Genomic DNA, 15874 nt, shown 5'->3' on the forward strand with positions numbered 1-15874 from the left:
GGAGGAATTCGGCAGGTCAGGCAGCATTTATGGAGGGCATTAGACAGTTGACGTTTTGGGCCAAGGCTCTTCATCAGGACTAGAAAGAAAGAAAGAGGGCAAAAGCACGAATGAACAGTTGGAGGAGGAGTAAGAGCATGAGCTGGCGGATGAGCTAAATCCAGATCCGGGGAGAGAGGGTAGGGAGGTGTAGCGGGGTGGAAAAGAGAAAGCTGTTGATAAAATTAGGCCCTCTCCACACGGTTTAATCACAATTAAACCTGTTTATATTGGCAATTGACAGTTATTGAATATTGGCTATTATTCAATATACTCTTATACTAAATCATCTTGGAGCAGGTTTCTGCTACTTTGGTGATTCCATGAGAATTCCACATTATAACTTAGTACGTAAAAGAATTTCCTAAATCCTTATAAATAATTGTTAATTAATATTAACTTTTTAATAAAATCTATACCTTTGTATTTTCAAATGGTTGGCACTAAAAGTACGTAAAAGATGGAGCACGTTTCAGATAATCTGATCTCATAATTCTGTGATTACAATTTTGTGGACATTGTGTGTGCTTATAAGTAGTCAGCCTTATTTATAAATGTGTCCCTAGTGATATAACTTCTGTGACTGAGTTGAAGAAATTTTACAGTAAAATGTTTGAATAATATTATCTTCCACAGATTGATGACAATTATCAGATAAATTTAATTAAAAATGTGGCATGAAGCTGTGATTTAGTAGGAGTATAAAATGTGGCACATTGCCAATTTTCAGATAATTAAAATGGAATGAACTGTACATGCTTGCATTCAACTGATTACATAGGATTCAGAAAATGTTTTATTGTTAAGAACAATTGTAAATACAGATTTCTATTCTCAACAATATGGTGCCTGTGTTAAATTACTTCAAGAAATGTGAAGCACAGTTAGTTATCCAGATCCAGTGCTACTACAAGCAAAGCACTTCACCTCCTTAATGCTATTGTTAAAATATATATATTAACTGCAGTGAAATTACAAATTTGAAGTTTTACATGCTGGTAACAGTGTAATTATCGTACTTTTTAAATTGTTGTGATAACGCAAAGAGCAGACTTGATTGATTAAGCTACTGATCTTATATTTTGTTTTCCCTTTCCTTTATTGTTTACCTGTGGAATGCACCAGTTATCAACTGAATTAATTTTGGCAAAGAGATGGTCTCCTCTGTTTCTAATACAACCAGCTAGATTTTCTTTTAACAGGGCAAGAATGGGAAAATTTGTCATTTTAAAATGCTGTTCTATTTGTATAGATAGAAAGCTGAAAATTAAGCTATATGTCATATTTCGTGTTGGCGTGTGGCCAAGTGGCTAAGGCATCGGTCTAGTGATCTGAAGGTCGCTAGTTCGAGCCTCAGCTGAGGCAGTGTGTTGTGTCCTTGAGCAAGGCACTTAACCACACATGGCTCTGCGATGACACTGGTGCCAAGCTGTATGGATCCTAATGCCCTTCCCTTGGACAACATTGGTGTCGTGGAGAGGGGAGACTTGCAGCATGGGCAACTGCTGGTCTTCCATATAACCTTGCCCAGGCCTGTGCCCTGGAAACCTTCCAAGGCGCAAATCCATGGTCTCACGGGACTAACGGATGCCTATTTATGTTATATTTCTGAAAGCATATATACCTATGTGCAATTCCTCATTAATATTGCAATCAGACAATGCAGTCATTTTAAACAGTCCAGACAATATTGGTCACTGGTCAGTACGAATTTTATTTTCGATATTGCGAATGAATAATGTTTTACAGGAGTGACAATTAGTAATTGATTCTAGAATTCTAGTAAAATTGGTCTTTATCATTAACCATTATATCCCATCCGAGCAGCAATTCCTAGCCAGGACTATTTCTAATGAAAAGATATCTTGGCTTTCTTTACAAAGTCTGAAAATAATTTGAATTGCTGAATCATGTTCCGTTTATACGTAGTGAGCTTTGTGCAGAGTTATCCTTGATTATTTCATGCCTTCCTCCATATCGATATGAAGTCTTTAACTTTGCAATCTTTTCCAAAGTGCAGTTAGTCTTTCAATTTCACAACCTGGTATGGAAACACCAATGCCCTTGAATGGAAAATCCTACATAAATTAGTGGATACAGCCCAGTCCATCACAGGTAAAGCCCTCATCACTATTGAGCATATCTACACAGAGTGCCATTGCGGGAGAGCAGCATCCATCATCAGGGACCCCCACCACCTAGGTCATGCTCTCTTCTCACTGCTGCCACTAATAAGAAGGTACCCACATCACCAGGTTCAAGGATACTTAGTACAATCAACAGTCAGGCTGTTGAACCAGTGGGGATAATTTTACTCAACTGAACTGTTCCCACAACCTATGGACTCAATTTCAAGGACTCTTCATCTCATGTTCTCTATTTATTGGTTATTTATTATTATTTCACCTTTGTTTTTGCATTTGCATAGTATGTTGTCTTTTGCATGTTGGTCGTTTGTCCGCCTTGTTGGGTGCAGTCCTTCATTGATTCTATTATGGTTCTTGGATTTACTGGATATGCCTGCAAGAAAATGAATCTTAGTGTTGTATATGTACTTTGATAATAAAATTTACTTTGAACAATTTTGTCAGAAAAATGTCTTGAAAATATCAAAATATTTAATATGTTCCACTTGGTTTTGAAGATTTTGTTCTCAACTCATTTGATTCTTTTTCCCTTCTTCAAGGAGATTTCACTGATCCTACAGGAGCTGAAAAGAGTAGAGAAACAACTCCAAGGTAAAACAATTTTTTGCAATCTCACTGTAATGCAACCAACGAATAATTAGATTAGTTGAGTCAAATTTATTGTCGTTTAACTATATGCATGTATACTGTCAAACAGAAAATGTTTCTGCAAACCAGGGTGTAAAGCACTATAGTATACATAACACAATGACTTATGAAAGTAAGGATGAAAGCTACAGATGGATTACACATAAATAAACAAATTGAACTGCATAAATTAAATATTTTAAGGTACAGAACAGATTAACCAGTGATACTTTAAATGCAATGTGGCAGGCAGTTCAGAAGCCTAATGGCCGGAGGGAAAACTGTTTCCCATCCTGACTGTTGTTTTCATGCATCAGGTTCTCCTGCCTGATGTAGAAAGTCAAAGAGGATGCTGAATGGATGGGTGGGTGGAATCTTTAACAATACTAAGGGCCCTTGCTCAACATAATATAGTTCAGTTATTGCTATTTCTGGCTGCCTTGGTCCAAGATAGTAAGCTAAATGATCTCCACAGAGTATAACCATTGGAGTGCTGGCAGTTCTGGAGAAATTTTAGTTTATGAGTAGTTGTCTCATTACCAAAACAAATGGAATTAAGGCAACTGAAGTACATTGCAGTTGTGTTGGAAGAACTCAGTAGTTCAGGCAGCAGCTATAGAAGGGAATAAAGAGCTGACGTTTCAGACCGAGACTTGTCATCAAGCCTGAAATATCAACTCTTTATTCCTCTCTCTAGATGCTGCCTGACCTGCTGAGTTCCTCCAGCAGTTTGTGTGTTACCCTGGACTTCCAGCATCTGCAGAATCTCTTGTGTTTATGATTTGCAGTTATTGTACTATTAATCATATTACTTTACAAATAAATCAAAGAAACAACATCATTATTCTGTTTTATCTCTCCTGTATAATTTGAACTTGCATGCAATCTCCAGTGTACCTTATTCAAACTGCTGTAGTATTTATCTTCAGCTTGAGTGAAAATAACCTTCTCAAAGCTTTAACCTCTTCATTCATCACAATATTTTTGCAAGTATCTTGACTGAGATCTGTTACTACCATGCACTTAGTCTGTAAAATTCTTCATCTCATGAACTGTTCCAAACTTAAAGAATATTTTTTAAATGTTATAAATAGTTAGATTTTAGTGAATCTAGCTAATTTGCAGATATGCTTCAAAAAATGAAGATGAACTGCTTGAAGAAAATAAATCCTTCCTCAAAATGAGCATTAAGCATTAATAGAGCATAGAACAGTACAGCATAGGAACAGGACTTTTGGTCCACAATGTTGTGCCAGACCAAATACATTAGTAATAAAATGGCTAACTAAACTAATACATGGGACGGAGAAGAGGAGAGCTGTCGTCATTGGAGACTCTGTAGTCAGGGGAGCAGACAGGAGATTTTGTGGACGTGAGAAGGACAACCGCATGGTTTGTTGCCTCCCGGGTGCCAGGGTCCAGGATGTCTCTGACTGGGTGCATGACGTCCTGGTGCAAGAGGGAAAGCAACCAGAAGTCATGATGCATGTTGGGACCAACACCGTAGGCAGGAAGAGGGATGAGGTCCTGAAGTGAGGGTTTCAGGAACTAGGCAGAAGGCTGAAGAACAGGACCTCAGTGGTGGCGTTCTCAGGATTGCTGCCAGTGCTACATGATAGTGATGGTAAGAATTGGAGGAGATGGCAGTTGAATGCGTGTCTGAGGAGTTGGTGCAGAGAGCAGGGTTTTAGATTTTTGGATCATTGGGATCTCTTCTGGGAAAAGTGGGACCTGTACAGATTGGATGGGTTGCACCTGAACTTGAGGGGGAGCAATATCCTTGCAGGTAGGTTTACTAGCATGGTTCGGGAGGGTTTAAACTAATTTGCAAGGGGGATGGGACCTGAAGCAAAGCCAGATCTAACATACAAAGAGGCTTTGAGGAAAGAGAAGCAGAATAAAGGGTGTAAAGGTAGTAAGGTAGAAGGGCTAAAGTGCATGTACTTCAATGCAAGAAGCATCAGGAACAAAGCTGATGAACTGAGAGCTTGGATACATACATGAAATTATGATGTAGTGGCCATTACAGAGACTTGGCTGGTACCAGGGCAGGAATGGATTCTCAATATTCCTGGATTTCAGTACTTTAAAAGGGATAGAGGGGGGGAAGGGGAGGAGGGGTGGCATTACTGGTCAGGGATACTATTACAGCTACAGAAAGGGTGGGTAATGTAGCAGGATCCTCTTTTGAGTCAGTATGGGTGGAAGTCAGGAACAGGAAGGGAGCGGTTACTCTATTGGGAGTATTCTGTAGGCCCCCTGGTAGCAGCAGAGATACCGAGGAGCAGATTGGGAGGCAGATTTTGGAAAGGTGCAAAAATAACAGGGTTGTTATCGTGGGTGACTTTAACTTCCCTAATATAGATTGGCTCCTGATTAGTTCCAAGGGTTTAGATGGGGCAGAGTTTGTTAAGCGTGTCCAGGACGGATTCCTGTCACAGTATGTTGACAGGCCGACTTAGGGGAATGCCACACTAGATCTAGTATTAGGTAACGAACCGGGTCAGGTCACAGATCTCTCAGTGGGTGAGCATCTGGGGGACAGTGACCACTGCTCCCTGGCCATTAGCATTATCATGGAAAAGGATAGAATCAGAGAGGACAGGAAAATTTTTAATTGGGGAAAGGCAAATTATGAGGCTATAAGTCTAGAGTTTGCGGGTGTGAATTGGGTTGATGTTTTTGCAGGGAAATGTGCTATGGACATGTGGTCAATGTTTAGAGATCTATTGCAGGATGTTAGGGATAAATTTGTCCCGGTGAGGAAGATAAAGAATGGTAGGGTGAAGGAACCATGGGTGACAAGTGAGGTGGAAAATCTAGTCAGGTGGAAGAAGGCAGCATACATGAGGATTAGGAAGCAAGGATCAGATGAGTCTATTGAGGAATATAGGGAAGCAAGAAAGGAGCTTAAGAAGGGGCTGAGAAGAGCAAGAAGGGGGCATGAGAAGGCCTTGGCGAGTAGGGTAAAGGAAAACCCCAAGGCATTCTTCAATTATGTGAAGAACAAAAGGATGACAGGAGTGAAGGTAGGACCAATTAGAGATAAAGGTGGGAAGATGTGCCTGGAGGCTGTGGAAGTGAGCGAGGCCCTCAATAAATACTCCTCTTCGGTATTCACCAATGAGAGGGAACTTGATGGTGAGGACAATATGAGTGAGGTTGATGTTCTGGAGCATGTTGATATTAAGGGAGAGGAGGTGTTGGAGTTGTTAAAATACATTAGGACAGATAAGTCCCCGGGGCCTGACGGAATATTCCCCAGGCTGCTCCACGAGGCAAGAGAAGAGATTGCTGAGCCTCTGGCTAAGATCTTTATGTTCTCGTTGTCTACAGGAATGGTACCGGAGGATTGGAGGGAGGCGAATGTTGTCCCCTTGTTCAAAAAAGGTAGTAGGGATAGACTGGGTAATTATAGACCAGTGAGCCTTGCGTCTATGGTGGGGAAGCTGTTGGAAAAGATTCTTAGAGATAGGATCTATGGGCATTTAGAGAATCATGGTCTGATCAGGGACAGTCAGCATGGCTTTGTGAAGGGCAGATCGTGTCTAACAAGCCTGATAAAGTCTTTGAGGAGGTGACCAGGCATATAGATGAGGGTAGTGCGTGGATGTGATCTATCTGGATTTTAGTAAGGCATTTGACAAGGTTCCACACGGTAGGCTTATTCAGAAAGTCAGAAGGCATGGGATCCAGGGAAGTTTGGCCAGGTGGATGCAGAGTTGGCTTGCCTGCAGAAGGCAGAAGGTCGTGGTGGAGGGAGTACATTTGGATTGGAGGGTTGTGACTAGTGGTGTCCCACAAGGATTTGTTCTGGGACCTCTACTTTTCGTGATTTTTATTAATGACCTGGATGTGGGGGTAGAAGGGTGGGTTGGCAAGTTTGCAGACGACACAAAGGTTGGCGGTGTTGTAGATAGTGTAGAGGATTGTTGAAGATTGCAGAGAGATGTTGATAGGATGCAGAAGTGGGCTGAGAAGTGGCAGATGGAGTTCAACCTGGAGGAGTGTGAGGTGGTACACTTTGGAAGGACAAACTCCAAGGCAGAGTACAAAGTAAATGGCAGGATACTTGGTAGTGTGGAGGAGCAGAGGGATCTCGGGGTACATGTCCACAGATCCCTGAAAGTTGCCTCACAGGTAGATAACGTAGTTAAGAAAGCTTATGGGGTGTTAGCTTTCATAAGTCGAGGGATAGAGTTTAAGAGTCGCGAGGTAATGATGCAGCTGTATAAAACTCTGGTTAGGTCACACTTGGAGTACTGTGTCCAATTCTGGTTGCCTCACTATAGGAAGAATGTGGAAGCATTGGAAAGGGTACAGAGGAGATTTACCAGAATGCTGCCTGGTTTAGAGAGTATGGATTATGATCAGAGATTAAAGCTAGGGCTTCATTCTTTGGAGAGAAGGAGGATGAGAGGAGACATGATAGAGGTATATGAGATATTAAGAGGAATAGATAGCGTGGATAGCCAGTACCTCTTCCCCAGGGCACCACTGCTCGATACAAGGGGACATGGCTTTAAGGTAAGGGGTGGGAAGTTTGAGGGGGATATTAGAGGAAGGTTTTTTTACTCAGAGAGTGGTTGGTGCATGGAATACACTGCCTGAGTCAGTGGTGGAGGCAGATACACTAGTGAAGTTCAAGAGACTACTAGACAGGTATATGGAGGAATTTAAGGTGGAGGGTTATATGGAAGGCAGGGTTTGAGGGTCGGCACAACATTGCGGGCTGAAGGGCCTGTCCTGTGCTGTACTATTCTATGTTCTATGTTACGCTATACAATGTCCATATCCCTCCATTTTAATCACATTCATGTACCCATCTAAATATCTCTGCAAGGGTAAAAAGGCCCTGATGGGAGTTGTGTACAGACCCCCAAACAGTAGTAAGGATGTGATCTACAAATTACGAGAGATAGAAAATGCATGCCAGAAGGGCAATGTTACAGTAGTCATGGGGTTGCAGATTTGGAAAAACAGGTTTGTGCTGGACTATGGGAGGGGGAACATAAAGAATATAAAAACATATAAATAGGAGCCAGAGTCTGCCATTTAGCCTATCAAGCCTTCTCTGCCATTCAATAAGATCATGGCTGATCTGATCATGGACTCATCTCCACCTACCTACCTTTCCCCCATAACCCTTCATTACCTTACTACGCAAAAATCTACCTAGCCTTGTCTTAAATATATTTACTGAGGTAGCCTCCATTGCTTCATTGGGCGGAGAATTCCACAGATTCACCATTCTCTGGGAAAAGCAGTTCCTCCTCAACTCCATCCTAAGTCTACTCCCTCTAATCTTGAGGCTATGTCCCCTAGTTCTAGTCTCACCTACCAGTGGAAACAGCTTTCCTGCCTCTATTTTATCTATCCCTTTCATAATTTTATATGTTTCTATAAGATCTCCTCTCATTTTTCTGAATTCCAGTGATTATAGTCCCAGGTGTCTCAAATGACTCCCCCACAGGAGCCTGTCAAGTCTGCCTGCATTTGACACATCTCCTTTTCTTCTCACTACTGACATCGGGTGGGACGTGCAGGAGCCTCGAGTGCCAGGCTACCAGATTCAGAAACAATTATTGCCCTACAACCATCAGACTCCTGAAGTGCCGTCGATGTCTTCACTTGCCTCAGCACCGAACTGACTCCACAGTCTGTGGACTTGTTTTCAGGGATTTTGCACCTGTTAAGTCAAGACAAGTTTATTGTCATTTAACTATGTACATGTATTTAATGTATATAACCATATCATGTATATAGAAATGAGACAATGTTTCACACAGTAGTACACGTAACACACATAGCACACAATAACCTATGAAGCAAAAAATAAAATCTACAGATGAATCGCACATAAATAACAAACTAAAGTGCATTAATATTAAATACTGTAAGTTAAGGAACAGATTAACCAGTGACACTTTAAATAAAATGTGGCAGGGAGTTCAGAAACCTAATGGCTTGGGGGAAGAAACTGTTTCTCATCCTGACCGTTCTTATTTTTATGCATCGGAGTCTCATGCCTGATGGTCGAAAGTCAAAGAGTATGCTGGATAGATAGGTGTGATCCTTAATAATATTAAGGGCCCTGCTTTTTATTATTTTGCACAATTTGTCCTCCCTTGCACATTGGATGTTTGTTGGTCTTTATGAATGGTTTTCTATTGATTCTATTGTATTTATTTTCCTGTGAATCTCAAGGTTGTGTCTAGTATAATAAATTTGCTTTGAACTTTGAATACAAATTGTGAAGTCTTGACAGCTTTATTATTGTGATTGAAGTGATGCCTCTTTTACGGTTGCTATGTTTTCACTTTTTAGCCATCAACGTGATGATTGATCCAGATGGTGCACTGGATTCAGCATGTGGCCTGAAAATAACAAGCCCCAGTTTGCCTGGACAGCCCAAACTGAAGAGCAGTCCAACCCACCATTCTCGTATCACAGCCTCCGACTCTGACTACAGCAACCATTTAAGCCAGTACAAACATAATGGAGAAGATAAAGACAATTCTTTGCATGAGTAGCATTGTTTTGTAGTCTCTTTTAAAGTGGCAAAGCACATATCAACAGACCACATTTTTGATTTGGCCTGTGTTAATGAGAACATTTGCTTGCCATTTAATTATGTAGCCTCAAGGTATTTTCCTGCTTTCCGTGGTTCTTTTGTTACCACGTTACTCTTGCTAGAGCTGTAAGCTTTGCGTCCATGCAGTAATGGAACATTAGGATGGGGTAAATTGGGGTGGGGGGGCATGGGATGGGGTTACACACATTGGTGTGCAGTGAAATGTGAATCACATTGACAGATTCAGGAGTCATCTTCAAAATGAAATGGAGAAGCAAATTGGCATTATTACTAAAACTGGAATAAAAATGCAGTGTAAAATGGACTAATTTATTGGTAATACAAGCCAAGAATACTGAAAAACAAAGCGTTAGTGCCAAGCTGCTCATTATTGGTCAGTTTGAAGCACATGTTATGTTGTATCAAGGACTGGTGTTTGTTATTTATGTGTGTTTAACATGTAAACCACAAATTCTACATAGGATATTCCTTAACTGTATAAAGTAGAAAACATATTCAGCAATTATTGTAATATGAGAAAAATCTGTACTTTATGCTCTGGTCAGAAGTTGATAATACTGCAAAGTCCTGTTGATTGCAACATTTTTAGCATACATTTTTGCACTATTAACAACACGATCTGCAGGACGGGAGCATTGCATTGGTATTTCATTTTTATTTCTTTGTCGCATTTAAACAAAACTACAACTATCAAAAATAGCAAATGTTGCATTGACTTTATAGAACTTCATTGAAGGGTTATGTAACATTTAGGTCAAAGGAAAATCTGTATATTTTCAGTTCTGTTACAATAGAGTGATTAACCAATTGGGAAGAGTGCTCATAATCAATGGCTATTAGGGATTGACTCCTATCAAAATTTCAGTTGGTTAACAAGTTGTACTGCATTAGTGGAAATTAGTCTTTCATTTTTAAAGCAACCCTTTGGATTAGTGAAGCAGTACACATTCACATATCTGGCATGGTTTTGCATCCATTCGAAAATGGGAGTAAAAGTTTCTTCACGTGCATTCACTTGATGTGAAATTAGTTTAGGACATTTTCCATGCTATTTTTGGCAGGGGTTCATAAAATCTAACTGATCAATTCAGATGACTTGTAGCAGTGTAGCATGAGTAGAAAGGAAAAGTGGTACCGAAATCCTACTGGATTATACTGGGTATACTCAGCTTCGTTCTATATTTAACTCTGCAGTACCAGATCTGAGTGTTTATTGCTCACTATATGTTCCCTTCACCACACTGATATCCCCCTTTCCAATGAGATTTTAATAACTAGTCTCCATCCATCATGTAAAAGTTAAAACGGAATAATGTTCCTCAAGTAAAATTAACTTTATCAATTTCTTAATGGTTATAAAGTCATTATACAGAATGTTTTGTTATTCAGCATTATTTTGAAATGACACTTGGAGAAGCCATAGAAATGCATGCAATGAAAAGTGGAAGCCATTTGCTGCAAATAGAATATGTATTTGAGGTTGCATTTAAGATATTAGTTGGGAGAAGGTGGAGAGATCTGTACAGAAGCTTCCATGAAAGCATTTATTGTCTGTTCTGGATATCAAAAGTCTTTGAGACATTCTCCACCACGATATTTGTATTGACCAGCATTATCAACAGTACAGCTCTTTCATTTATAAGGGAAACAGTAATTTAAACCTAATTAATGTTTAATCACAGAACAACATTAATATTTAGTTATGTCTTGACTAGGTTAACTTAATGTTTGTGTTTTGTTAAGTGAGTACTTCTAGTTCCAAACTGCCTACCTGAATCAAATATCAGTGCTCAGAAAGATTACAGAACACACTTTGGGCCTTAAACTAATGTGACTGTGTTTGCCACCAGGAAATAAAAGTATAGCCGCTCCTCCTCTCCCTTTTACTTTTCAGCCATTCTAAGAAGAAAGCTGGAATTGAACCTGACAGATGTGCATCACACCCTGCTCGGCTCTCTGCAGAAAGCAACAAGCTTGCTCTTAAATGATAACAATGGGCTGAATGTTGCATCAGTCACTTGCTAAAGGTTGTCTTGAGTGGGTATAGCTCTGGTACAAATTAACCTCCTACTAAGTAGATCAGCTGCCTTGAAATATTTTCAAGAATGAAGCTATTTTTGTGGCCAAATCACTCATGGCACTGCCTTGCTTTTTTATTTATTGCCACATAGACTGCTTTTTCTACAAGCATGGTGTAACCTTGGAAGAAAAGGAGTACATCGTCTTTGCAGTGATTCAAGAGATTTGGTGGGGTGGGGAGATGGGGGAAGAGAGAGCAACAACGATCGTTTATGATTCGCACATGATCAGATCATTTGTAAGTGTGAATAATCCAGATACTTTTAAATTGTAGTATCTTCATTTGTTGTTACATTTCTGTTAACATGATCCAAGTGCTAAAATCGATAACCCAACCCACTTTATTATTGACAAGTTAATTGCCAATGTCCCTGTATATAAGTAAGGTGTGTTTCTGTAGTATTTTCAGTTCAGTTACTATAGCTTCTACAGGGCTATGAATCAGTCAAGATTATCACACTAACTGGTAAATTTTATTCTGAAGCAGTTGATAAATACAAAGCTGAATAAACTGAGCAATAGTCAAGGTATACATTTATTGAAAATGTTTGCATTGACATTTTACATATTTCTGTCAGTTGCACCATTATATTCCAAGATGCATGTGCCGTAGTGCATATGATTCTAGGATTTAATTTATTATAGACCATAATGTTGATACCCAAAATTGATCAGGGTATTCTCACTAATTTGTGATGTGAATTCAGTGAAGCAAAATACTGTGCAATATTAAGGTCATGGTAACATGCAATAAACGTTAGATTGGCAATATAGAATTTTTCCAAAATAACTTGAATGGTTTGGTGAAAAATCATTTTTCTTTCTTGCTTGAGATTACCAAGTATTGCCTGTACTTTCTCTCTCTTCTCCCCCCTCCCCCCAATCTGGCTAATAATTGTTACAGTAATAACAGTTTTGCCCTATAGATGGAAATGCGATTGGCTGGTATATGATACTTCACTACTAAATATCAATGGAGTGAATTTTCCAATTCCTAAATGTGCTAACTAAACACCACTTTATTGTGTTGGTTTATGTGTTTACACATTTGTGTTGTAATTTGTAATATCTTTGTTTTACAGTTATATGATTTTCCTGATTTTGTATGAACTCTGTTAGCCCTATTTATTTTTATTTGGTTATATGTATGTTCATTTGTATTTTTACATTTTTATTGTTTCAAATAAAAAAATTCCTCCCTATATTTGCCACAGAAAATGTGTTTAAAACAAAAACTAAAAGACATGACAAAAGTTGGATTAAATCTGTGTGAACAAATTCAGTTTCATCTTTTTCCTCACTCTATCTTCATGCTCCTTGTGTCAGTGTGATCATTGAAGAGACCAAAAGTTCATGGGTGTGTTGATGAGTATGCAGCCTGATATGGCCATTTCATAAGGCAGCTGTGCTCAATCCAGTCCACCACCTATAATGATTATCATCCTAAATGTGAGAGGGCAAATTTCTATCCAAGGTGGGTATTTATATGGAATAAGCTGCCAGAGGAGAGATGGTGGAAGCAGATACAATTACAATGACTAAAGGTCGGGTGTTGGGGGATATGGGCGTAATGCAGACAAATAGGATTTGTGTGGATGGTCTCATGGTTGGCATGAACATGTGCAGAAAGCTCTGTTTCTCTGTGTCATTTGCAGTTCTTTGGCTCCAAATGAAAAAGGCTGGGTGAACTCTGCACCACCTCCACCTCCATTCCACCCCTATCCTGCTACCAGAGGGGTTGCAAGCAACAGCATAGAGGCCGTTAAGGAATTATTATGCTTTTAACTGTCTTCCATCCATCTTGATTTCCTTCAAATTATTTAGAATAATTAGAAGATAAAGAAGATACTAAGTTATCAAATAATCTAAACCACTAAATGAACTGAACCCATTTTCTGCAGCAGCCATCCCTGTTGTAAAGCTTGGGGTGGGGAATCAGTGGAATGGGAAGGTGATATCTGAACTCTTCTCCCAAGCTCTGAAAACCAGTGCTGTTTTTCCCATGGTAGCAATAGCCAATACAAAAGAATATCACTCTAAGCTGAGTGGAGGAATGTTCAGGAGAGATGTTAGAGGTAGTTCATTTTTACACTAAGTGCCTGAATGCACTGCGGGGATGGTGGAGCCTGATACGTAGGTATATAGATAAAAGGAAAATGCAAGGTTGTGGAGTATGTCAGAGGGAAAAGTTAAGATTGACTGTGAATTTGCTTAAAAGCTTGGCATAATGTGAGCTAAGGGTCCTACTGTTCTATGATCTTTCAGATAGCAGATAGTCAATTCCTGACTAATACTGTTTTGGTTGGACTGGGATTTTGGAAAAGGAAATTATTTTTCTAATGTTCTACCTACCTAAAGTTGTCAATCTATTAGTTCCTCCCTTCTATACCCTGTATTTCCTGAAATAGCCTTCAGTGTACCAAAATCAAATTGGATTGAGGGTGTTCTCCACTTGGCAAAAAGTGGAAGGAGCAAAGAGTTTACTAAGTTGAAACCAGGTTGCAGGTTGCCTACTCCCCCTCTGAATAATGGAGTTTTATGGACCACCAGTAAGATTAAAGAGGGCAATAGTATTAGTTTATATTGTGTAAAGCCATTGCTTAGCAGTTTCTGACTTGCAGTATGTAATCTTCAGCAATATTATCCTGTCGCAAATAATCAGGAAAGCTGGGAGCTACAAACTGGATAATATAACCTTCAAGAAAGCTAACATGACACCAAACCAATTATAACCCAGAGTCATTGACTAAATACAATGATGTGAATTATAATTACTTTAATAGATCTTTGTAATGTGGAGAATTACAAAGTGGACCAATGTCACTCCCTGAAAATGGAAACCTGGGATGTTAAGCAACAAACCCTTGCACTATGTGAGGTAGCAGTACCAGATTATCCACTTCCAACTTGACTTCATACTGGGACAGGGGATTAATGGGTTAAAGGCTTACACTGTTCTCCTAACAGCCTACATGCCCAAGCTTTGGTTGGATAAGCTATCAAAACAACCAGCCATCAGAATTCTTCCCTCCATGGAATCATTGAAGTCTGTTCTGATTAGCCCTAGCTGTTGAAATGATTCTAACTAAGGTTTGTTATCTTAAGCTGATGCAGAAGGCAATAAATCACATTTTCACAACTGGCTTGGTGCAAATTGCCAGCCCCTTACCTCTGCTCTATTAAATTTACATTACTATCTTCAGAAAACAATGATTCAAAATTCTTCCTTAGTTAAACAAATGTAGCATTAATTCAAAAAAAATTTGGAGTGTGCCTTATCACATCAATTGAATAGCATTAGTTAATTGTACTAACAGGATTTTAAGAGGATTAAATTCCACAGGGTTTGTGACTATGTGATGGAAAATGTATTAAGTTTTACAAATAGGACAGTATTTACTTCAACAAATTTTGTTTTCAAAAGCACTTCCAGTACTTCCAAAGCATGCAAGGTTAAATATACTGGATTCTACAGCAGACCAAACTGATGCTGTATAATTTAGAGGAAGATAAAGTCCCAGTGGCTGGAGCTCAAGCCTTGATCGATGGAGTGATGGTTGACGATGATCAATAATAAAAAAAATCAAATATGTAATCTAAAAGTTTGTTGCTTTCCCTTTCATGGTATCTAGTGTAAAATTAAGGTACTCGTGCAAAGGATTGGTCTTCTATTGGAAAAAGAACAAAGTTGTAAAGAAAATGGGTGTTTATTTGATTGAAGGAAATGTATTGGAGAAAAGGAATTAATTTGCTGTCATTCACAAATTGACTGGTTTTCATATGCAGGTAATTCTATTGTGTCATTGAGTGTCACCTTAAAAGTTAATCATGCTTCAGCTAGTTATGAAGACATTTCACTTTTTTTTGTTCCAAATTAAGTGCAGGCAATACACATTTAACTCAAATATGGAGCTTAATGTTGGATAATCTGTCTCAGATCCATACAAAACTACAACAGAGAAACAGGCCTTTCATCCCATCTAGTCTGTGAGAATTATTATGCTGCCTAGTCCCATTGACCTACACCCCATACCCCTCCCATCCATGTCCCTATCTAAATATCTCTTAAGTTGAAATACAACCTGCATCTACCACTTCCACTGGCAGCTCATTCCACACTCTCACCATCTTTTGAGTGAAGTTCCCCCTCATGTTCTTAAACATTTCACCCTTCACCCATAAATCATGACCTCAGTGGGAAAAGTCTACTTGCATTTACCCTATCTGTGCCGCTCATAATTTTGAATATGTCTATCAAATCTCCCCTCTTTCTCCTACACTCCAGGGAATAAAATCCTAACTTACTCTACCTTTCTGTATAACTCAGGCCCTCAAGTCCAAGCAACATCCTTGTAAATTTTCTCTGGTCTCTTTCAGCCTCATCTTT

At 39.3% G+C, this 15874-nt stretch overlaps 1 protein-coding gene across 12 annotated transcripts in view; it reads left to right on the forward strand.

Annotated features, from left to right (window-relative positions):
* The window catches only part of cep170aa (centrosomal protein 170Aa), a 184026-nt gene extending 171275 nt beyond the window's left edge, over positions 1-12751 (forward strand). For all 12 annotated transcript variants that reach the window (XM_063055504.1, XM_063055506.1, XM_063055510.1 and 9 more), the window contains 2 exons: positions 2726-2777; positions 9141-12751. In XM_063055504.1, coding sequence (XP_062911574.1) covers positions 2726-2777; positions 9141-9346 — 258 coding nt within the window. In that variant the 3' untranslated portion in view covers positions 9347-12751. The remainder of the gene's footprint in view (positions 1-2725; positions 2778-9140) is intronic.
* Positions 12752-15874: the final 3123 nt, after the last annotated feature.

This window comes from Mobula hypostoma, chromosome 8 (genome assembly GCF_963921235.1).
Source record: "Mobula hypostoma chromosome 8, sMobHyp1.1, whole genome shotgun sequence".
Taxonomy (NCBI): domain Eukaryota; kingdom Metazoa; phylum Chordata; class Chondrichthyes; order Myliobatiformes; family Myliobatidae; genus Mobula; species Mobula hypostoma.